The 24,646-nt window shown below is 36.1% G+C and overlaps 1 protein-coding gene across 15 annotated transcripts in view; it reads left to right on the forward strand.

Moving 5' to 3' along the window:
* PUM2 (pumilio RNA binding family member 2) overlaps nucleotides 1–24,646 on the forward strand; it is a 72,249-nt gene that overhangs the window by 30,607 nt on the left and 16,996 nt on the right. For 9 of the 15 annotated variants that reach the window (XM_064508369.1, XM_064508366.1, XM_064508367.1 and 6 more), the window contains 10 exons: nucleotides 7–194; nucleotides 841–1,013; nucleotides 3,789–4,059; nucleotides 4,338–4,431; nucleotides 6,429–6,554; nucleotides 7,654–7,793; nucleotides 9,621–9,759; nucleotides 16,558–16,701; nucleotides 17,648–17,929; nucleotides 22,553–22,789. In XM_064508369.1, coding sequence (XP_064364439.1) covers nucleotides 7–194; nucleotides 841–1,013; nucleotides 3,789–4,059; nucleotides 4,338–4,431; nucleotides 6,429–6,554; nucleotides 7,654–7,793; nucleotides 9,621–9,759; nucleotides 16,558–16,701; nucleotides 17,648–17,929; nucleotides 22,553–22,789 — 1,794 coding nt within the window. The remainder of the gene's footprint in view (nucleotides 1–6; nucleotides 195–840; nucleotides 1,014–3,788; nucleotides 4,060–4,337; nucleotides 4,432–6,428; nucleotides 6,555–7,653; nucleotides 7,794–9,620; nucleotides 9,760–16,557; nucleotides 16,702–17,647; nucleotides 17,930–22,552; nucleotides 22,790–24,646) is intronic. The other 6 variants (XM_026116658.2, XM_026116660.2, XM_064508368.1 and 3 more) reach the window with 3 other exon arrangements.

Here is a 24,646-nt window from a genome sequence, read left to right on the forward strand (position 1 = left end):
TGACAGACCATTCTATGTCCCAGCCTATTATGGTACAGAGAAAGCCTGGACAGGGTTTTCATGGAAACAGTGAAGTAAATACTGTGTTGTCTCCACGATCAGAAAGTGGTGGCCTTGGAGTGAGCATGGTAGAATATGTGTTAAGTTCCTCTCCAGCTGATAAATTGGATTCCCGGTTTAGGAAAGGAGCTTTTGTAAGTAATAGAGTGTGTTAAGCTTGCACAGTTACCTACTACAGCTTACTGTTTTACATGCTTATATTTTCTACTTCACTTGTCCATTTTTCTTGCTTACCTCTTCTCTTTAGCTGAGGAAGTGTGTAGTTGCTATCTGCCTTCCGTCCTTGGTTAGGGGGGCATAATATGAAGAGATCAGAGGGAAGTGGTTTGGGAATCTTGAGTAAATAGCTGTCTTAAAAACGATACTTACCTTTAAATCAAGGTAGCAGAAAGATTGCAAATCATTTAATTAAAAGTGTATGATGGCCTTTATTCTAGGTCTTCCTTTTCTGTTGTTGTCTACTTGGGGTTTTCTACTGGATGTTTTAACTGTATAAAATAAAATTAATCTAATTTGAGGTGTTACTGCTTTAACACCACCGCTATAGTTAAGGTTGAGTTAGCTCTTCCATTATAAATCCTGGCATTCCTTCTCACTTTTTGGCAGTTATTAATTGCATGTGGTTGAAACTTGATGACCAAGTTACCCACCAAATGCAATTTCTTTGAAAACAAAATGTTGTATTGTTTACGTGCACTATAGTGTAGAATTAGGTCACCTTGTGGTGCTCCTATTGTGTTCTGTTCAATATTCAGAATCAAACAGATTCTTTTTCCTCAGGGCACTAGAGATGCTGAAACAGATGGACCTGAGAAAGGAGATCAGAAAGGCAAGGCTTCTCCATTTGAGGAGGACAAAAACAGAGATCTTAAACAAGGAGATGATGAGGATGTTACTAAAATAAATGGCAGAGGTTTGCCAAATGGAATGGATGCCGATTGCAAAGATTTTAAGTAAGCTTTTAACTGTTTCTCAAGAAGACAAGCATGTCTCTTAAGGCATTATTACAGTTCTGGTTTGTGTGTCAGCTTTAAACATTATCCAGCTGCAGACTGAGTCTTCCTACCTCACGTCTCCCTTTCCCACTGTGCCACATGTTTCTTAAGATGTTGTTAGCGTGTGTGTTACTTTCCATGAGACAAATTCGTCTTAATACAGTAGTTCTTCAAAGTAAATGGTCACCTGCAAAATGGGGTGAATTAAAAGAGGAATGAAAGCTTTCACCCTTACAATTATAAACTAAATTCCTTTCTCTCTGCTTCTTTTTAATACTTTAACTCTTGCATCTGACTGTTGTTGTAGGGAATTAGTCCTACGGAATTTTAATCTACCTTCTAACTTCGCTAGTGGGTAGTGTACCCTAACACAATTATTTCCCCGAAAAGTCTTTGTAGAGACTAGTCACTTGATTAAGGAGAAATGACCTATTTCCCTATTCACATAGTTAACTGTCATCTATTCACAGTGTAAAATGGTGTTGTGGTTTGGTTGTTTTCTTTGAAAAAATTTGGACCAGACTTGAAATTTTGAACTGTGAACTTGTGTATGACAGCACAGCTAGCCCATGATTTTCTAATACTAAACTGGATTTTAAATGAGTATTTTTAAAGGACTGATCTTTGTTTTTTAAATGACTATGTGATGCATTTATAACTGTCATACAGAGAAATTAACAAAATCAGAAAATGAGTGTGCTGCTCATAAATTCATATTAATGTGATGGACGTAACTGAATAGTTGTGGTTTCATTAGTTTATGACTGAGCCAGTATATTAAAATGCACGTTTGAATCCTATACGTAAGTATTTCCTACCCTTTTAAAAAGTGTAATTGCCTAAGGCTAAGGAGGGGTTCTTGAAGTCTATTTTTCAAGACAAGTTATTGAAAAGAATATGATACTACGTTTATTACAGAGCTTAAAATAATTAGTTCCTTTCGGATGCATGCTACAGTATGCAAAATAAATGCAGTTAATTTCCATATTGCTTGTTGCAAATGCAGAATACTTTTTTTGTCCTGCTTTTCTTTACCAGAAACTTTAAATTTAAAAAATAGTTGCTTGCTAAAGTGCTTTATTTAAAGAGAGTAATTATTAAAAACTTTACAAGTGCAAAAAAGCATCCAAAGCCAGTAAACCTCTCAAAAAGCAAGGCCATCTAACTTAAATGGCCCATATGAAGTGGTGTTACAAAGCCCTCCAAACAGAGGTTTATAATTGAAGTATTGACACAACTTTAACTATAGCAACAGAACAGCACCGATATAAGAAGCAATATATATTAGGTAAACATAGCTATTAAAAAAAGAAAGTTTGTCCTGTCCTTCTCCATGTATTTTATTGTACGTACTTACAGGTGTTTTTCGCGCCCCCCCCCCCCCCCCAAGTGTGTACTGAAGTAACTGCCTTTTTCCTTTTGTTCTTGACTTTGTTGAATACTGTATGTCACAGGAGATGAATAAGAATGTTTAATGGCTTTAGCATCTGAATTATAGTTTGAGCAACGTTTGATTTCTGGCTAGGATTCTTAGATTATCGCATAGATGACTGTTACAAAGTTATTCTTTGCTAAATTCAAAAAACTAGTGTAACTTTTACAATTTTTTGAAAGTAATAGAGCATACTGTATTGTTTACTGAACTTACTAAAAGACTGTTTTCTAACTATACTGTCATAAGAGTTGATATTAGAAAATACATATGTACTAGCAGATTTTTGCACATTATTCTTGTGTTTCATTCAGTAAAAGAGAATTCAGCTCTGGAGTCCTGTAGGAGGAGAACAGGTAGTACTTAGGCTGTGTCTGTCCTACAGTGAATAGTGTGCTACACTAATCTGGCAGTGCACTCTCGGTATAGACCCTTTAATCCTGCAGAATCAAAAATAATTTAGGTTTTTAGCATAGTAAATGATTTCCAGCTAAATAAATTTGTCTTATTCCCTGTCAGAAGAATTCAACACCTAGCTCTTGCTCTATCCTAAACATTTTCCTCTGGAAAAGCAGGCTGTATTTATTCATAGAGAAGCTGAGATAGAATTAATGGGATTATGTTAGGAGTACTTTTTTCCTGAGCGGTCATCTGGTGTAGTCTACTAAACAAGCTGGGTAGAAAATGAAATACTTTAATCAGCTGCTAAATGAGACAGTTATTAGTCCATTTTAGTTAAAGATGTGAGAAGTTTTCTGTTTGCTTTTGAAATTTGAAGGTTATTCATTATATTTTGTTTCTCTTTTCCAGTTTAAGTGTGTTTTGTCTCTTTTTCTCTCCTTTTGTATGCGATCTGCTTAGCTATTTTCGTTTTTCTAGTTTTCCTCAGTACATTTTATAATAATTCTTGTCATTCCCAAAATATAATAAAGAGCCTTTCCAAAAGTTACAGGTAACCACAGTTCACTCCATTTCACACAGAACAGCCTGAAAGATTATTTGTTTTTTTCATTACAGTGGCTCTGTAGTCTAAAGGTGTGGGTGTTTTTTGTGTGTGTGTGAGCGCGCGTGTGTGGGTTTTTTTTTTTTTTTTTTTTTTTTTAATGCTTTGAAACGAAATGTGTCTTTTATCTTGAGCAATCAATGTGCGCTGGTTAAAATTAGTAAAATCAGTCTGTTTTGTTTGCATTTGTAAAGTCTCTGAGTTCAGAGGTTCTTTTTAAATAGGAATACTGTACTCTGTCCATAGATTGCTTTAATTAAAAGACTGTAAGAGTCTGTCTTAAATTTCTTCTGTACAGTCGTACCCCTGGAAGTCGACAAGCCTCTCCAACAGAAGTAGCTGAACGCTTGGGTCCCAATCCTAGCACCACAGAGGGATTAGGTCCACTTCCCAATCCTACAACCCACAAGCCTCTGGTAGAAGAATTTTCAAACCCAGAAAATCAGAATCTGGATGCCATGGAACAAGTTGGTCTTGATTCTCTACAATTTGATTATCCTGGCAATCAGGTACAAATGGACTCTTCAGGAGCTACTGTAGGACTTTTTGACTACAATTCTCAACAGCAGGTTAGTACTGGACTTGAAAACATGCCAGGTTGGTCCTTGTTGTGTGTTTTCCTCTTTTAATAATTAGTCACTTAAGCACATGAAATACATTTGGTTAAATGTCTGTGACTTAGTCAAAGGCAAATAAATTATATATAAACTTAGAATACTGGTGCATAATTTCCCAGGTGAGTAGCTTATTTGGATAGAAACTTGATTTAAAATGTTTTTCTGTAAGTAAATCACAGTAAATAATAACCCTGACTTGAGGACTTAAATGCTTCTTTTTTTCCTAATAGCTTTTCCAGAGGACTAATGCTCTGACTGTTCAACAGTTAACAGCAGCCCAGCAGCAGCAATACGCACTGGCTGCAGCTCAGCAGCCACACATAGGTGAGGTTTTTGTAAATATGGTAGGTATTGATAGTAAAAGTTAATGTGTTGCTTTGGTATACTGACTTCAATTTTGCCATCTATTCTAATTCAAATAGTTATTGATCAGTTGGCCCATTTTTAGTGGTGGTTTTTAAGGCTACTAAGAATGGCTGCATAAAACTGTTCTATCTTTAGAGAATGCTAAATGTTTTTAGATTTATTTTCTTTTGTGTAATTTTTTGCCTACTTTGTTATATGAGAAGAAATGAAATTTACTTTTACTTATGTAGCACTATTGATGGGAGAAAAGCTTTTGATGGGAGAAAAACTAAAAAAGCTTTTCTGCTATGGAAAGTAGAAACAGCTTTATCTACAAATAACAAAAATATGTGATTCTGTTATATTGCACAGTTTATTTATGATAAACCAGTTAAAACCATTGTATAGCAAGAATTTTAAGAGTTTTATTGTTTGGATTAAGGAATTATTTCTTACTTGTTAATAGTATCTTTTAAACAGATAGCTCATTCCTGGGCTATATAGCCCTACCCAGTGATGGAATTACTCTTTATCAAGAATTTTTGCTGTCCTTTCTAAGTTGCCCAGTGGATGAATTAAGTGCATAAAGTTCTTGATGCTCAACACAGACTATATTTCAGTAACAGTGGAATCAATTTTCTCCAGAACTGAGGCAGCAGCCACTCTACGGAGGCTGTGTATTTTTGGAGAAGGTGGAAGGTACACAGTAGCAGTTATTCATTTAGGGAAGGGAGCTCCTCAAATTTTGGCACCTTAGGGCAGATTTAAAGATTCCTACTTTTGTCACTCTCCACCAGACTTGATTTTCAGCACTTGGCTGCTGAAGTGTGTGCATCTGTATACTTTGGTTGTGAGGAAAGTAAGTTGTCAGGATGACAGAAAGAAATAGAAAGCAGAATCCCAGAAGAGACCTCTCTTGTGTTCTCCTGTAATAAGGTGAAGGCTAAGTTTCCCCATCAGCTGGTTTAGCTAGATGCTATCTGATCTATTCAGACAGGGATCAGCAGCCTGTAGCTTCGGTGTTAAAAGTGATACAGAGGCAGCTCTTCAGTGTTAGATAGCTGACTAATGCAGGTTTAGAGCTGGGAGCATGGCAGACTGAGGCACTTGTGTGAGACCACAGTCCTGTCTTATGGCTTTCTTTGACTTCCAAACTGCAAAGCAGCCCCTACCTTGTGGGGTTGGGTTTGTCTGTTTTTAAGGTCGATTGAGCTAGTCATCCTCTTTGAAATGCAGTACCTTCTACATATGTGTTAATAGAAATTTAGCGAGAAACTTCTTATTGGAAGGAGGAACAGAAGGAGGAACATAGTTTATGCTGTTCTTGCTTAAACAGTTGGTGACCTCAGTGTTGTAGAGAGTACGTCAACCTGACTGTAAGGGAAACTATCTGGACAGCAATGCTTTGTTTCATGACTCTGGGTTTCGCCAGTTGTCTTTTCTCATTACAGACCTTGTATCGAGTTCAGATGGTTGAAATTGAGATTCACATCTTGTAACTGGCTGTTTAAAAGCCAAGTATCTGGTCTAAACTATCTGGTTTTTTTTTATTGTCGTTGGAAATGGATTTTTATCTCTAGCAGGTGATTTGTTCTATTTGATGCACATAAGATACTAGATGATTTGTTTGATAGAGATTTAGTTGTAAGACCAGTATAATTTGTAGGTGGCTATTTGAATGAGGTAGGCCCCACTTTGAGTAATCAGTTCTGCATAAGGGTAGATAGAACATACACGGCAAAATGGACTTGGGGTCTGTAGGCCAGCAACTCAAAGCTGGTAGGCTTTGGGAGCAGTAGGAAGGGGTTGGTGCGAAGAGAGGAAAGTGCTGACTTATGTAATCTCATGTCTGCTCTTAGTTCCAGAGTATAAATATTTCGTGTTTAACAGATATGCTTTGTGATCTGGTTGACTTCAGTATGATACTGCTTGCTAAGTATGTTAGCTATAATTGAACTCTTTGTTTATTAATATAGCAGGTGTATTCTCAGCAGGCTTGGCTCCAGCTGCTTTTGTGCCAAACCCCTATATTATCAGTGCTGCTCCACCAGGTACTGACCCGTATACTGCAGCTGGATTAGCTGCAGCAGCCACACTAGCAGGTAAATAAATGCTTTCTAGTGTTCATTGCAGTAATTTTACTGAGTAGAATTAGAAAAAAGCTGAAATCCATCCTATTTATTCTCTGTAAATATATTTCTAGGAAGGAGGGACTTGCAGGCAAATTAATATTCACAGTTTTGAAATTTTTTGCTGTAAAGCCTAAAGGAGTGCTGGTCTTGTTACATGCATTCTGAATCTTTCCTCAAGAATTTTATATGCAGCAACCCGTTTTCTTCTGTTTTAAAAAGTTTTTCCTTATTGAGGTTGGGCCTGATGTTAGGAATATGTTTTATTTTCAGAAAAGGAAGCAAGCTAGCAACAGAGAAACCCAAAACCCATGAGAATCTTTTATAAAGTAAACAAATATTGCTGTTAAAGAACAATACTTGAGTATTCAAGTCCCCGCTTAGTATTCAGAGCTGTGCTTAGTATTTTGAAAAAGGTTAGATTTCTAGCTGGTTGTTTTACAGGAAAGGCAGTAGAAATAATTAAAAGATATGTATGTGCTGTACATGTGTACAATACAATGTTATACAGAACTCAGTCTTCCAGGGGTTGTTTTTATCAATAGGATGAATGAGATAAGTGTACAAGATTCATCCCATTCTGAAGAGTATGACCTAGTAGGAAGGGGAGGCAGAAGGAGTAGTTCTATTTATAGAACTATTTATACGCAGAGGAAGTATACAAAATAGAGGAATATTAGTGGGCCAAAGTTTCAGTATTTAACTGTCAGGAGGGTGGATTTGCTTCATTCTGTGATTTTTCTGAAGTGATCTTTTTCCAAGAATAGAAATTGACTTTGAATGATAGATAAGCTTTGGTTAGTGACAGGACTTGCATAAGTTTCCTTTATCACCTGAGGTCTCCCAAAGATACTTATTTTTACATAAGGAAAGTATGGTTTGATAAAAGTGCTTTAAATTTCCCCATTCATGTTTGTGTATCTTTTTGGCTAGTATGAGAATTCGTATGTTTTTTAATACTGCTTTCAAATTTAGTGTTCAGAAGATAGATCAAAGAGGGATACTGTAAACAATACAAGCAATTATTTTAACTAGCTGCAATAAATAGAATAATAATGTTTTCTGGGTTTAGGTCCTGCTGTGGTTCCTCCTCAGTATTATGGTGTTCCATGGGGGGTGTATCCAGCCAATTTATTTCAGCAGCAAGCTGCAGCAGCAAATACCACAGCAAATCAGCAAGCAGCATCACAAGCACAACAGGGACAGCAACCGGTATGTCCTTCATATAAAGATGATGTGTGTTTACAGTCCTTCCTTTACATCTTGTGTGTCCATGTATAAAGAAATTCAACATACAGAAAATTTTACATAATTTAAATGTTGTGTTCTACCAAATGTAATAGGCGAATGTTAAAGAATTTGCTGTTTGATTTCTTTTTATTTTTCAATTTCCTTACATTACCAATTATTGCAGTCTTTTAAAATTCATTTATTGGATAGTACGTATCTGGCTTATTTTAAAATCCCAATTTTAAAAAATGTACATTAAACCAGTTCCTGGAATCTGCTTGCTGTGCTTTGTTTAAACCTGTGTAGCTAATTCTGCCTGTACAGTTATTTAAAAATTAATGTAAAGCTGGAAACTAACCTAACAAGCTAATATGGGGGAGAGGTTGAGTAGTAATTTCAGGAGGAAATTTTTTTTAAGGCATGAGAGAGAATTGTTTTTCTGCACTTCTAATAATTAGTTGCATTTAGCGATAATTTAGCAATACTACACATTTCTACTCATCTTTTTAAAAGTAGCAAAATAAATAATATGAAGCTGCTATCAGTAAATTTGTTGCTTCATGGGAGAGAAGGACTACCCTAAATAATTTTCTGTAACAGAATAATTGTAATACAACATCACCAACCAAATCAAGAGTAAGCAATAGCTAGAACTCGTTGGAATATTCTTTTCTCTAAATGATTTTTTTTTTTAGACACTAGTTCTCTGTTGTTACTCTAGATGCAATTTTTGAGCCGCTCTATATTTCAGTATGAACAGATCACCTCTTGCCCCAAAGGAAGAACCTAGGTTTTAAAACAATCTTACATTGAGCAGATGCTTAAGAAACATTTTTGAATTTTTGAAAAAAAATTTTTTTCTTCACTAGAAATACATTTAACTTCAGTGCTATTTTCAAATATAGGATTTTCAGCATATAGGAAATGACTTTTAAATTATCATGAAGAAGTTGCTGAGTCACTCCATCACTGTTTTACTGTTCCAGTGGAGCTTTCCCTCCTACTAATCTTGTTTATCAGTGAACTGTATTGATAACTGAATGTGTATCATCTTTTCTTTCTTTCTTTTTTTTCTTTTTTTTGCTTTGTCTTTAAAATTTATATCCAGTTGATTAAAAAAAAAAATCACATGTAAGATATTTTGTAGGGATATATTGTAATTGTATTTCTTGTTATTTTGGACCTGGGAAAACTTATCTATACCAAGGTGAATAGAGTACTTAAAAGCATTTAGATTGCTCTTCAAGCCAATTGATTCTCAAAGATTTGCTGTCAGAACACAAAACAAGCTTGTGCTGCGTGGTAATGGAGTGTTGGGTGACTTTTTAAAGCTTTGTGGATGAATTTTTACAGCATTGTTGGCAAGGCAGTATAAATTATTTAGTCAAGTTACCACAAGTTGTGAAGTAGTCAGGCTTACATTCAATTGGCTGAAAAGAAGTGTAAACAAAACATTTGTCAGGGAAGGACAAGTGTTTGGTTAATCTGGATGATGATGTATTTCTAAATGCATTTTTTGCAGATTTTCTTCATTATTTTATACTCACTGACATTGAGGATACGTATGTGAAATGTACTGTCCAGAGTAGGGGAGGTATTTTATCGGCACATTTGCTAGCAAACTAGTTTATGCTTGTTACTTCTTGTATGTATATATCCTTGAAACCAATAAGAAAAGAGTATTCGCAAAATTAAATTTAGGCTAAATGACATCAAATGCATAAAGCAACTGTTGTAGATCTTTTGTAGCATGTAGTGGGTTTTCTTTGTCACCTTTTGAGAAACAGGCATCATATTGCTCTTTTGTAGGTTCTACGTGCTGGAGCAACTCAACGCCCTCTTACTCCCAATCAGAGTCAGCAAGGGCAGCAGGCAGAGTCACTTGCAGCAGCTGCAGCAGCAAATCCAGCTTTGGCTTTTGGCCAGGGTCTTGCTTCAGGCATGCCAGGTATGTTATCATTGGATGAAGGGAACTAAAAATCACTTTTTAAACTGTTCGGTGTTATTAGATACCAAGTTAGGTAACAAAATCCTGCTACATTTATGGTGGACTGCTTAGAATTGAGTTTTGTAGAGTTTTAAGTTGTTCAGTTGGGTTAAAATACTGGCGTGAGGTTCTCCAAGCCCAAGAAATTATTCTAGCCTTTTTGATTTATAATATTTTCTTTGTATTTATTGTTATAAATGTAAAATAGCTGTGATATCCCTTACACATACAGGATAATTTAATACATAATGAAGCAACCACATGCCACCTTAAAAGATCGTAAGTTGTCTAAATGGTTACTCTGATGCAACTGGAAATATTAATTTGTTTTTCTGAAGTATTTTATGCCTGTGGCATTTAATGGCACTACTAAATCTAGAATTCAAAATACAAAATTAGGACATTTAAGAGGAAATTACTGCTTTATTACCGAAGATCATGATGAGCTTTTAAATACAAGTACTCCATGGCTTGGAGCCTGAGATTCTTGTAGTACGTAGGGCTTCTGACTTCTCTAGGGAATGAATAGTTCTTAAATGTTACTCTGAATCTCAGTATCTGTGTGTTACAAGTGCACGATGTGTTGAGTAGAAGTTCAGCCTCATTTCCAGGCGTTTGTACGCTTGAACAAGAACAGCTTAAGCATACTTCTTGACCCCTCCTCAGTGTGAATGTTAAATTTTGCCTCTCTAATCTTAACGTAGTTAAACTAAATACAGTGGTAGCTGCAGATGGGTTTGTCTTGTACAGATTCTCTCTGGCATCAGCACTGCTTTGAAAATGCCTCTCAACCTATAGAAATCAGAGATAGTTTGTTACTGGATGCTCCAAGACTACATTCTTCACTTCACCTCATGCGATCAGATTTTACACCTCTAGCTGCAGAACAGACTGGTTCTTGTACTTTTCCTGTCTGATCTGTTTTATAATTGGAATTTTTATTTCTTTTCATGCAGCAGTAACTTCAGCTTTTAGAACCTTCCTCTTTCAGCTAAAATGAGGAATCACCAAAGTGCTGAAGCACTGGTATCTGTAACATGTCACCTTTCAAGTGATTTCTCTGCACCTTACCAAAGTAGCAGAGAAGGCCTGCAAGCACTGAGGCATATCAGAGATGCTGTAGGCATCTTAGCAAAAGCCTCAAAGGGTGAGCTGTGTTCTGCTATGTTTTTTGTTTTATTTCTAGCTATCTATCAGTTCTTGCTTTGGACATGGAGCTTGAAGAGTGTGGAGTTGACTGTGTCTTGTAACAAGCCTGTGTCCCTTCCTGGGGCATAAAATAGTATAGTCTGCCTTTAAATTGTCTGAGTAGGGGTATTACATAACTAATGATAAAAGCTATAAACAAGTTTAATCTCAGTTCTCAGGTAGAACTTTATCCTAGGAAGTATGATTGTGTATTAGTGACGTCCTGCAGAATTGCTTGTGGATAACTGTGTACATCTGTGGATACCTTAAAAAACACAAATACAGAACTTTGAGCTAAGACTGTACATGCAATGGCACCTAATTTGTGGACCATTACTCACTCTCACTTTTTTAAATGTGAGAAGTACTTTTCATGTACTGAGTTTGAAAAAACTGATCCTGTGAGTTAGTGAGCCAGTGCCATTTGGGCTTCTGTGAGAATCTTTTCTAAATTTAGTAAGTACTAATTTCAAGCTAAAATAAATTTTCAAAGGAAGAAAGAGTGGATGTCTTACAAGGCAAGACATAGGTCCAAATTGAGTTTCAAACTTCTGAGTATTCTGTTTTGGAGAGCATATTTGTAGTTTGGCTTCAGCACAGGCTAATAAATGAATAAATTATTCACCTCTTCCATAATGGGTTTTTTTTTTTAATGGATGTTTCAGCTGAGTGTTTTTCCCCTGCAACAGCCTTCATGTTGAATGAAATTAACCAACTATCCCAACTACGGGATATTTTTATTCTACGAATTTGATAGTTCAAGTATTTCTGTATTAGTTAGGGAGGTGGGGTTTTTGTAGCACTTAAACGAGGCTTATATCTCTTGCTGAATGCAAAGAGAAATTGTCCAGATTACTTTTTTGGTAATTTTTGGAGTAAGTCTATTTTCAGGAAAACTCTGGCTCTTCTTTAACATCATCAAAAGTGAAATGCATTTTGTATTTGAGTTATCTAGTTACATTTTCATCCAGTCGTCCTAATTTAGCACGTCATTCGGTTTCAAGAATTTTTAAAAGAATTAGATAGTTTTTGATTAAATGGATGTGCCAGGCAAAGTCAGAGGGTATTCCCAATTTCATCATATTATGATCAGTACACATTCATTTCTACCAATAAAGGTGTCCTCATCGCAGGAAAGGGCTGGACTCAGTTGTGTCCTCCAATTTGACATGTCTGCATGTAGCAATCTGCATATGACCTCAGTTGTTTAAGGAGCAGTTATGCCCAGTGGAGATACAGCAAGTACAGTCACTGTACAGAGACTAAAGAGCCATTGAACTTACCCTAAAACAGATGCTTAGTGGTTGGTCAGCTGAGTTGCTCTGGAGGCTTCATTGACTGTATTGGCTAGCTCAGATGCAACTTAGTTGTATTAAATTCACCCAAATGTAGTGATAGCATTAAGTACAGCGGTGCACCTAGCATGCAAGTGGACATGTAAATTGAATTGTCTGAATTAAGTGCATAAAACATGAGAATCAACAGTCTCCATTTATTATCGTTGTGGTTTTTTATTATTACCTAGAGGAATTTGAAGTGTGAGATTGTATTGGGTTGTGCATTCCATGCCTCTAGGGAATACGAAATAGAAATCAAACGTAATTGTGGCAGATATACACAGTGAATTATAGTACTGGGAGAATGACAGTGGTTGTAGTGAGTAGAATTAATTATTTACTGCTAGAACAAAAAGTCCTGAATTTGATTTGTGAAAGGACAGGTGCAAAGATAAGGCCATGTATATTTTGGTCAGAACAAAAGGTTGTGGCAGTTTGGTTTTCAGTGAGCTTGGGAGAGTGAAGCGAAGGTTGCTGCAGTTAAGGAAAGAGGGAAGGTTGAGAACTGAATACATACCAACAATTTGGTATGCAGAGGAAAATAGTTGGATCTTGGCAATATTGAGAAGGAAGAAGCTGTGTATTTTCTACATAGGGAGGGCACTACAGAGACTCGCAGGTTATGTGAGAGGTGTGAGGATGATAGTGTAACAAGGGACATAATGATTGAGTAGGCAGTGAGAAGTGTCACAGTTGTTAACTTTAATAGAGAGAAGTGACAAACTTTGACATGTTTGGCTTAAAACTGTCATCATCTAGGGAAGTTGCATGGAAGGAAGTAGGCGATCTGGGCAGAGCTCCGTTACTCCATAGAAATACGTGAGAAGAGTATGAAGTATCCAGTGAAAGATACTGAAGAAATTATTTTATGGATAAGAGGAGCACTAAGAAAGGTCTGTAAGAGCCAAGAGAACAGACTTCCTTTCCTTCTCTCTTCCTTGAAGAGTATTGAAGGTTTGTGTGAGAAGAATCCGGAAAGTTTTCAAAGTGTGGGGTTTTGGAGACATTTGGAAATGGTTTCAGCAAGCACAGTACTGGTAAACCAGATCGTTTATTTTCATATTCCCCACTGATCTTGAGACAGTAAATGTAGACAGAGCAACTGAATTTTAGGAAAAAAATATGATTAGGATATGATTAGGAAGCAAAGAGTATGCTTTATTTCTTATTCTCAGTGGGAAGACCACAGTAAGCTTGAATATGAAGGCACTTAAATGAGGTTTGATAGGGGTTAATTTGAGCAAGAAATTGAATAGGCACAGGAGGAGAGAAGGAATTAGGAGGAAGATCATCTGGCAAGTTGCTATAATATCTTTGATAATAGATGTTATTTCCCAACTTTCTCCCTTCTGTCTGTTTCCCTTTCTGGGGTGGGAAGAAGCAGAATTTTCTAGGATATCATATGAAGGAGAAAGGGAAAGCAGAAGACTTAAATTTTGCTCTGAAGTCAGGAATATGCAAGCACTCTTCAGGTTTTTATACATAACTTGGGCCTTCTGTTAGTGGTGATATCTTGATTCGGATAACTTAGGTTATTATTACCAGACCTCTGCTCCTTTTAACACTACCATCCTGACACCTCTCTCTCCACTCAGGAGCATAACCCGTAAGTCTCTGAAGTGCCCTCTCTTCCTATGTAGAAAACTTACAGCTTCTTTCTTCTCAGTGTTCCCAAGATCTGACTATTTTCCTCTGTATACGGATTTGGAAATTGTATTCAGTTTTCATTCTTCCATCCTTCCATCTTATTACTTATCTTAAACCACCAGTTTGTGGGTAGTATCACAGATAAAACAGTAGCAAGTAAGTACCAACAGAATTTGGCATTTTGTAATCCAAAAGGGCAAGTGCAAATTGCTTTCATTTTTGATTCCTAAATCACGCTATTCAATTATTTTAAGTCTAATACATTAATCTTAGTTTTTCCAATTAGTGCCAATCCCAGTAAATTTAATTATTGCAATGCTGTGCAAATTATCTTTTTGATTTTTTTCTTTCCCAGTATTTGGCATTGGAAAAAATAGGCCTGTTTACATTACGTGGGCCTGAAGTTATATAAAATGTTGTGTATTAGTTTCAGATGAGCACAAGGGGTGCAAATATATGATCATATGTAGCTATAGCGTTATCCGCGTGTTTGAGCATCTGAAGAGGGTAGTTGGACAGAGCAACTACTGGTAAGTATTAGCCGCTTCTCAGTTCTGAAAAAGTGGTTTTATATGATATAGCAGTAACAAATGAAAGGACCAATAAGGTGTTATCATTTGGATGAGCTATGAGTAACATTAGAGATATGAGTACATAGAGATGATAATTAAATATTGCTAATGTATGTGGTATTTTAAAGAGTTTCCTACTGTGTCACATAATCTTCTAATACCCTATTCTGTATTCTTTACAGAACTTCAGTAAAGCAGAGAGCAGTCAGCCCCACCTTTCCCTAGCTTGTGAAAGTAGCAGTCTTAGCGGTGAAGGTAGTGGAGCAGCACAGCACAATTTATAGGTGGAACTGGCGGTGCCACCTATAGCTACGGTTTCTCAATTCCATCATAAGACCATTTTTTTTCGGTCTTCTAACTAGGCAAACTTTCACATGAACTTTATGTAAAAAGACTTTTTTCCTGTGATGATGTTGGGAAGGAGAAGGTAGAACCTGCTGGGATGCAAAATAAGTAGTGAGCAGTGAGAACAGATTTGGAATTATAGTAATGACAAGTTTTCATAAGCAGGACAAGTCCATTCATCTCCAGAACCTGGAACTGAACACAAGGTTCTAGATTTCTGTCATTCCTCTCGGGTTTGGTTAATATCCAAGTCTCCTCCTTCATATTTTCATTTTTTTCTTAGTATGACAGATTTTGGGCCTGTATCTCTAGCTTCTTTGCAGAGTACCATACCCTCCAGACTGTAGGCTGCTGGTGCTACCAGCTTTGTTTTTGAAGCAAGGTACCTGGGCAGAAGAGTGTTCACAGCTTGTAGTACAAATTGAAAAGGAGAGGATATGACTTGGGAGTCTGGTGATTAAGGTACTCACCTGGAATTACAGCCCATGGCCTTTGTGTCCAGACACGTACCTGGATCAAAGAGAACTGGAGCAGTTTTGTCCTCTAGTGGACCTAGTGATGAACTTGCATGGAGACTGATGGAAAATCTTGATTCTTACATTTACTAAAATAGGTGTTTGTGAGATTTTTGCAATTTTGGCTTTTTTAAATAGCATTAGTATATATTTTAACATGGGAGGAACATAGAAATTATCTTGATTTTTCTTGTTTGGGTTTTTTTTGTATTTTAATAATAGTCAACCTGAACATTAGACAGCTTTATCTTTCCATTATCAGCTCCTTTTCTTAGGAAGGGAGCTCCTCTTCCATTTAGAGATTCTTATTTCAGTTCTCCCATATCATTATAAATAGAGCCTTACAATTACTTCTTTAGCTCTTTTCCTATAAAATATATTTTTGTTTTGCTCTCTTTGTATCTTTGCTCTTGTTCATTCATGTCTTGTGGCCTGTTTTTCTTCCTACTGCTTGCTTTTCTTCCTTTTTCAGTTCCTCTTTCTCTTTTTTCCTCTGAGTTCCAAGACTTAACTGTCAAAATTGACTGAAATTATACTTGGATTACAATCTGTTTTCTGTGAAACTGACTGGGAGCAGATCATTTTTGTTCTGGTTCAAGTATTCCTATGTAGACACAGAGCACTCCTTTCTTAATGTATTATTGTAGAAGGATTTTAAATGTAATTTAGCCAGAGAATGTGTGGAATTGCCAAACTTGCATTTAATTTAGCCCTTTAATTACACAGATTTCAACACTTATTTTATATGCAAATGAGTACAAGAGAATAAATGTAAAATATTTTAAACTGCTAAATGAAGCTGTTTTGATAATCTAGATATGACCACTTGTGTTGTTCCTTTACCTTTTAAATTTTGGTATTGGAAATTTGTTTTATTAACTTTGAAGATAAAATTCAACTTTAGACTTCTAAATTTAGCTGTTCTTCCAGTTCTAAAAAAAATTAACTGAAGCATTCCAAAATAAGACTTTGCTATTTTAAGATTTTTGCTATTTTTTCCTTTTGATGTCCAGTTGACTTTCTAAGGCATTAAGGCAGAAACATGTTTTCCCCCCCACCTCTTGTAGCTCATTGTCATAAAATTTCAAGAAGAGAAGAAATGCTGACTACTTAAGAATATTTGTACTACTAACTCTTGTATTTTGTGTTGCGTAGGCTATCAAGTACTAGCTCCCACTGCTTATTATGATCAGACTGGTGCCTTAGTAGTAGGCCCTGGAGCAAGAACTGGCCTTGGAGCACCAGTCAGATTGGTGGCCTCAACTCCTGTTATAATCAGTTCTGCGGCAGCACAAGCAGGCAAGTATTTTACCTTCCACTGAGAGTTTTCCACTTCTGTATTGAATCTTAATGCTAATTTGAGCTGATTAATATCTTCTGTTATTCATATGGGTTTTTACTCATCCTGTGAAGATTTCCAGTTTTGAAGGATGTACCATACATCTGTCTTATTCTCTTGCCTCCCTTTCTCTGAGAGGCACTGCTGTTTTTCAAAGATGCAGCTTTCCTTTTTCAAATCAGACTTACTGTCCTTCCCCTGCCCCCTACACACATACAGGCATGTTTCTGTAAATGCTGTTGCTTGTCAGATATTAACGTTTTCCGCTTCCCTCTCCCCATGCATATACATGCACTTCCCAGCAGTCCTGAAAATGGTGTCCTTTAGGAAGCATTGTTTCATTGCTTCGGCTGGCAGAAGATGGAGTGCTCTGAGGCCTTGCTATGCTTTTCTCATGAAAAGTGTGGCAAGGAGAGAAATACAGACTAGATAGCAGAGAACTAGATATATCAAAAATTTATAGCTTCCCCCCCCCCCCTTTTAGTTATAGGGTCTCATACTAATCAGTTCAGAAAATTAGATTTTAAGTTAATCCACAAGCTTCTTACTCCATCCAGAACTCACTCTTGACATTAGTAGATGGAGGTAACTCTGAACAAATTTTAGCTGCAACTCTGCTATCAAAGCACAGTTCAGCAAACAGTAATGTCTTATGTTTACGCTGAAAATTCCCTCAATTGCATAAACTATTCTATAGCCTTGATTAGTGTACAACATAGTTGTCTTCATTTTTTCCTTGGATAATTAAGACTGTGTAGTATTACAAAGTCTCTTTTAGTCCTTTAATATGTGCATTTCTACTTGTTTAAGAGGGATACATGAAAATAAGATTTAGATCTGAATAGTCAATTTTTAGTCAGAAATATTTGCGAGTGATTATGATGATTGAAAACATATGTTTTACAGCTGCAGCTGCTTCAGCTGGAGGAACAGCAAACAATCTCACGGGAGCCACGAACGGTTTATTTCGGCCACTTGGTGCCCAGCCACAACAACAGCAGCAGCAAACAAATAGTAGCCTACAGTCCAATTCATTTTACGGCAGTAACTCTTTGACCAATAACTCCCAAAGCAGCTCCCTTTTTTCACACGGTCCTGGCCAACCAGGAAGCACATCTCTTGGCTTTGGAAGTAGCAGCTCTCTAGGAGCAGCTATCGGCTCTGCACTTGGTGGATTTGGCTCATCAGGTAGGTTGCTAATATAGTGAGGAAATGCTGAGAGACTGGTATGTTAAAGAGAAAAATGTATCTGTATCCAGACACATTATAGTATATACATTATATACATTTCCAAAAAGAATGTGAAAACAGATTATTCAAGTATATAGGGGGAAGAACCAAAGGCTTTTTAAATTCACTTGGCCTCTGTATAAAAGACAAATTTTTATAGAATACCCTGTAGTCATAAATATCTCCAAAATATTTTTCAATGCTGAGTGCTATACTTTGCCCCAGGACTTTTATTTATTGTTTTAGTAAGCTTGTTGTCGTCTTTTTTTTTTTTTTCTCCCCCCCCAGGCATTTTGTGTTAAAATAACAATTGTTTACTTTTGATATATGCATACTTTCATTGTAGTTTCCATGTCAGGAAAACTTACTTTTTTAAAAAAAGAAAAAGTGAAATAATATGTGACAAACTAAATATCATGTAATATTGTAGTTTTTCTTTCATAACTTTATTTTAAAGGACAGGCTGTGACCCTGGACAGACTTTAATACCCAAGAATTGTCCTCGTTTATTTCAGTAGGTTTAATCTTGAGATACAGTTAAGCATAACTAGTTCTGTACAAGTTTGGGGCCTTATATTATTGCAACAGATGCTCCCAAATTTTATCAGCCTGTTTGTGTTAATAATTTTTAAAAAACATACAATTTATTGCCATCATGTTTCTGGTTTACAGCAGAAATTTTTTTCTTAATGTTATTTCCTAGTCTCACAATTTTTAAATATACAAGGTAGGTTTTCCTGTATTGCAGGTCAAGTGTTAGTAAGGGAAATGAAATATCTTTTCTGAAGAATATTGACTATTAATCCATAAGTTACAGCACTGAATTGCTTATTAATTTGTTTTTGTTTTTTTTTGAAATAGGATCAGTGGAGCGTATTTACAATCTTATGCATCTTGCAGATGGATAGAAATTGGGGGAAAATTTATGTACTGTAACAGTATTCTTTTTAAAGTAAAACACCCCACAGGAAATAAATGTTGAGGGAAATTTCCCAAGTGGAGGTTATTACAAGACAGCTTAGTATATGAAAAAAAGAAGGAAAAAAAATGCCCTTCAGTGTTAAAGTATAATACCTTTCATTTGGTAACTAAGTGGAGGTGAAAAGTGGCATCAGATAAACTGCATATCAACAAAGAGATTTTTTTCAGTATTGTTTTTCACAAAATAATCTGCAAAATGATTTACTTTAACAAAATTAATACAAGGAAGTCCAGAACCAAGTTTTACACTGAGCTTCTGTAATATCCATGTTTGGAGTGGCTTAGGAGATTCTAATCATATCATCTTTAATTTAAAAAAGAAAAAAAAGTAGAGGCTGCTCAATTGTGTAGGGGATTCATAATAATTTCCCATAGTACTGCAGAAGGTAAATCTTATTTACAAAGTAATTGTGCTTTACAGGTGCTGTATTTTGTAATTTAAGTTCGTCCCGAACTGCTTATAGGCTCTCAGTGAACTTTTAGCAGCTGTTTTACTCTACAGTTTCATTTCATTGAGAGATAGTGGTCATAAGTATATACGCACCTATTTAAGTCTCTAGAGAACTTTAAAAACATACAACTCCTTATTCAGCATTATCAAAAAGGCATCCAAACAGTACAAATTGTAGTTGTGTATCTACTTACCAAGAAGCAGACTAGTCCTTTCTGGCACACTTTTGTGCTCAGGAGATTAAGCCTTTTTCTTGTAGCAAAAGTCAGATCCAGAGTTTTGCCCAAAGCCCTCAGCATAGACAGCAAATGCTGAAATCTTGCAGCAATATCCTGGGTGATATAATTAGCATGGTAGTTTCCACAGGGAAGCAGGAAGCCTGTGCTTTTGCAGTTTGAGAAGTGCTGATGAAAGGTGCTATCTAAACCTAAAGTATTTTTAGTAGTATTATTGGAGTATAAGTATATTGAAAGTGCCCTTCTGCCAAGTATAAATTGTACTTGCTTTATAGCAATTTAAAAATATGCTTCCTGATTTAAAAAAAAAAAAAGCTCGTGAACTGTACGTACGTATATATATAAGCTGCATTACACAGATAAAATGATGTTAATGCACATTGAGACAAATTAAAAATAAGTTTAATTTTTGATTTGCCAAAGTTTCAGCTTCTTTGGACTCTTCTCAGTATGGTGTAAGGGCTGCATTTTAATTGAAATTCATCCATGAAGACTGACAGATGGAAATACAGATCTTGCCCTTAAACATTGCTAATGTTTTCAGTTGCTGCAGGGAAATAAAAAGTAGCTTTGCAAAAAATGCAAAAGTTAGCTTGTCCTAGCTGAAAGGATGAACAGTAAAGTAGAAAACAAACAGGTAAACATACAACATAAATTACTATGCATTTTACAGTCCTCTGCTATCTTATTGTTAAGTTATATACACTCTGCTTAAAGATTTAGGTACATAATAGGTTACTGCAGCTTAACAGGTAACTGAGAATTAGATGAACTACAGCAACTTTACAAACCAACTTTTGGCTTGTGACAAATGCAAAGCCAATTGCATTAGCTTAGAGAATGGTGAAGAGGGATAAGCTAATTCAGTTATCTTCTGTGGCTTTTTCTTTTGGTGAGCTTAGTGAAAATGCAGCTCAGCTGGTTCATGGTAACTTGTTAAGCTGCAGAAATTGAATTGAATAAGAAACCCTAAAGAAATCTAAAATTTGTTTAGTTTAAATCAGCTGGAAAAATAACAATCTATCAGTATCATATTAACTAACCTTCATGTGGCTCATCAGCTGAGCCAGAACCTGTAAAACTAGTCTCAGATGGTGAGACTTCCTTTAACTGTTGCCTTAATTTGCTGCTCTTATTTTTTAATCTCCTTGCCTAGTTAGTCCAGTATCTTTCTTCCTGGCTTCTCCTCTAGTATGTCGTCCTTCCCAGTTCCAGGCAACATCTGTCTATCTTCTCCCCTCGCCCCCCCCACCCCAGTTTGTTTCCATTTCTGGTTTATACTGTGTGATATTACCATCATTAGCTTACTATTCTAGTCTCTTTGCCCCACTGTTGCATACACCTTCTACAGCTTTTCATCAGATCTGCTTTCTTTTTCATCATCAGTCCCACTGGTTTTGAAATTCCTTGCCAGTTCTCTTGCAGTCTCCTTATTGGCTCCTTTGTCTGACTTTACTCTCCACCCGGTTCTGGTTTCCTTTTTTGGTCTATTTCTTGTGTTTGGCTTTTGTGCCCTCTGCATTCACAGTAGATAGCTTGCTTACCACACTGCATGGTGGACATCCAGAACACAAGATGAGATCTTGGATAGCAGTTTCAGAGTCCACTTTTGGAATGATATGTAGAAGTCTAGAAGTGCAATTGCAGGGAAAAGCTTTTTCAGCCATCTCAGACATGTCATATATGGACAGAAGTTTCAGAGTTTTCAGCTGTGAATCTGTAGCAGGTCTCTGCTGAACTTGTATGTACTGTGATTTTGCTAAGATTTCTAGCTCAACCAAATAGACAGCATGAGAGTACCTGAAATAAAGGTCCCCTGTTGCTAGTACACTGTTCTGAGTACATGACAGCATTAATTTCTCAAATAATAGGTTTCTGGCTTATTTTGGTAAGGGTAAAGCATCTTTCCTTGTCTGGTTCTGTGAAACAGCTGTATTGTTTTGGCTGAACTTGTTTTTCCAAAAATATGTCCTGAGCAGGTGTCCGCCATGAAAAAATGTAGGAAGGTACTTGAGAAGTGTAAAAGTTACGGAAGCATAGTATTTCACTAGTATGCAACAGATACTAGAATTTAACATTTCTAAAAACTTTGTTGTTCTCCTGATTTATCCTAGACTGTTCATCGCCCTGCTGAATGATGCTGTGCAGGATAACCAGTCCTTCACTAATACTCTGTTAATTTAAGCTTCTAGTCTTTAATTCGTGTTTCAGAAATACTGGTAGTAGTAAAGTTACATTTCTAGTTTTTCACCTTAATTTTCCTTGCTCCACTCTGCTCTTCATCCTCTTCTTATCCTACTCCCACTTTATAACATCTTTCCAAACACTTCTTTGAAAACCATAATTATCAGGGAATTTTAAGTAGTCATTTTTTTCCTACAGGTGAGGGATACACAAACAAGAGGAAGTTCAGAAACAGCTGAACAGTAACATAGATAATCTTCTGAACTCTTAAGCCAAAAATACATATGTTGTCTCTAGCCTTTTACCTGAAATCATGTATCACTGTCTGACTAATAATTTCTGGTGGAAAACTCTTCAAGAAAAGAGTTTAGTGGGAATATTTTTAGAACCATTTATTATATAAAGTGACAGTGTAATCTGTAATTTTGTAAGATTCTTACTTGTCCCAAAGCCTGAAACCAGGCTATTAAAATGAACTACAACAATACTATAGTGAGAAGTCTAGAATGAAATGTTGAAAGACATGGGCATTGATTAAATTACTTATTAGTGGTATGTTTATACCCACTTAGATTTGCTTAAAAGCATGTGTGGTTATCACAGTAATTCTTTGTCATAGCGATTGCTGTAATTATTGTGATCACATCTGTTATTGCCCAGCTGTAGTTGGGGATAGGTTTTATTCAGTTGACACTGTGTGTAATTAGGGTCTTTTTATTTCTTCTTCAGTTGGCAGTTCTGCAAGTAGTAGTGCCACAAGGAGAGATTCTCTATCTACTAGCTCTGACTTGTACAAAAGATCTAGTAGCAGCCTAGCACCCGTAGGGCAGCCATTTTACAATAGTCTGGGATTTTCCTCCTCTCCAAGTCCAATAGGCATGCCTCTGCCAAGCCAAACTCCAGGACATTCACTTACGCCACCGCCATCACTTTCATCACATGGATCCTCATCCAGTTTGCATTTAGGTAAAAAAAAACAAAAAAAACAAAAAAAACAAAAAAACACTTTTTGTTTGTATGTGTGTATGTATTTCTATGTGTAAAATATATGTTGCGTAAGAGATGTCACATTACCTTTGCTGTTAAACAGTTTTGTGAGTAAGTGGGCCAGTTCCTGAAAGCTGGAGAGCACACTAAAATTCTCATTGATTTGACAGTGGAGGGCACGCAGCATTTTGCAGTATCGGGCCAACAACTGTTTTTCTTCCCTGAAAGTGGCCTGATAGAAAGCCCAGTAAGACTTACTGCTCTTTTTTGTGTTATGTTACTTTCTGTTTTATGACAAGCAAAGGTACATTATTTTTGTTTGTACTTCAGTGTATTACCACTTTTATTAAGGATATTTTAAGATGAAACTTTGTTTAACAATGGAGTAACTTTCACTACTGCCCCTTACTATGATAGACATAGAAAAGTGAGCAAAGCTCTCAATACAGTATATTATAAAGGGTGATTTTGAATCAGTAAACTTGCTGTCTTATGGCCCAGATGCTTTGCCAGGATGATGAGATTAACCACCAGGTTGGTGGAGGAACACAAAATGCATTTATGAAAGAAGTAGCAATGGCTTTGTCAGTGGTGGCTCTCTGTTAGCAGGTATATTTTTTAAGGCGTATTGTTAGTAATATTTTAGACATTTTTGAATCAGTTGGATGACATGGTAGCTCAATATTCTTTTTGTTTAAAAAAAAAAAGAAGAAAAAGAAACCACACCACAGCCTACAATTTATTTAGAGGACAATGCCTCTAATCTGAGGTTACTTGATAAACTTTCCCTTTTTTCACTGACAATATTTGTGGTTGTTAAATTTGGATGCTAAAGTTATACAGTGAAACTGGAGGTAATTATGAGATTGAGTTGCCTGTTGCTTCAGTAATTTTTCAGTGCACATTTTGTGCATGTAGTAGGCAACCTAATCCCCCATACTTTTGTTTAGTACAAACAAAACAGAAAAAAATAAAGACTGAAAGCCTACATAAATATACTTTTTTAAAGTGAAAAATGTGTGAGTGATGTATATAACAATGTTAAAAATAATTTAATTACATTTACAGTTCAGTATCCCCGTCATGGTTATGTGCTGAATATCCGAAGTAAAACTGGGCAAAGGGATGTTTCAGCACATTTTATATTTTTTTTTTACTTACCTTTTTTCCTTTTTCAGGTCTACAAAGTGTACCTTTGGGCTGAGACCAAGCATGGAAAGTTTCAGCCCAAATGGAGGCTTTTGAGAAAGTTCTGAACATCTGACAATGGGGTTATCATGGAAATCTTTTTCTTTCTTTCTTTTCACAGTACTTTCACAATAGTTTTCATATTATTGAAAACTATACTTAAACCAAATTTTGGAAGGCATTATCTTAAAAAAAAAAAAAAAAAAAAAAAAAAAAAAAAAAAGTGTTTCATCACATTTGATTAAGTGCTAAATAAAAGGCTTTCCAATTCTAAGAAAATAAGCTGCAATCAGTATAAAGCATTACCCCTATCAGCAGAAACTGTTAAATACTGATTTTAATCTATTCTAGATTGTTTGGCAGTGTGAACTAAGCATAACATTTTGTTAAAATCTACTAAATCAGTGTGTAAAGGCCAGAATGGACAGTTGTACTCTGAAAAATGACGCAACACTGTTGGCTTCCATGCTGACTGCCTCTTGATCTTCCACACAAAGTGGACTCTGTTTACTGCTAAACTTATTGCTACCTTGCCAAATGAATCTGGAATTTGGAAATTGAAGCTCTTCATATTTTGGCCTTCACAAAAATCCAGTATTTTTTTTAACATCTCCCACACTCTGGCCTTTTATATCTTTGCACAATTAC

The sequence above is a fragment of the Dromaius novaehollandiae genome, chromosome 3, assembly GCF_036370855.1.
Source record: "Dromaius novaehollandiae isolate bDroNov1 chromosome 3, bDroNov1.hap1, whole genome shotgun sequence".
Lineage (NCBI taxonomy): Eukaryota > Metazoa > Chordata > Aves > Casuariiformes > Dromaiidae > Dromaius > Dromaius novaehollandiae.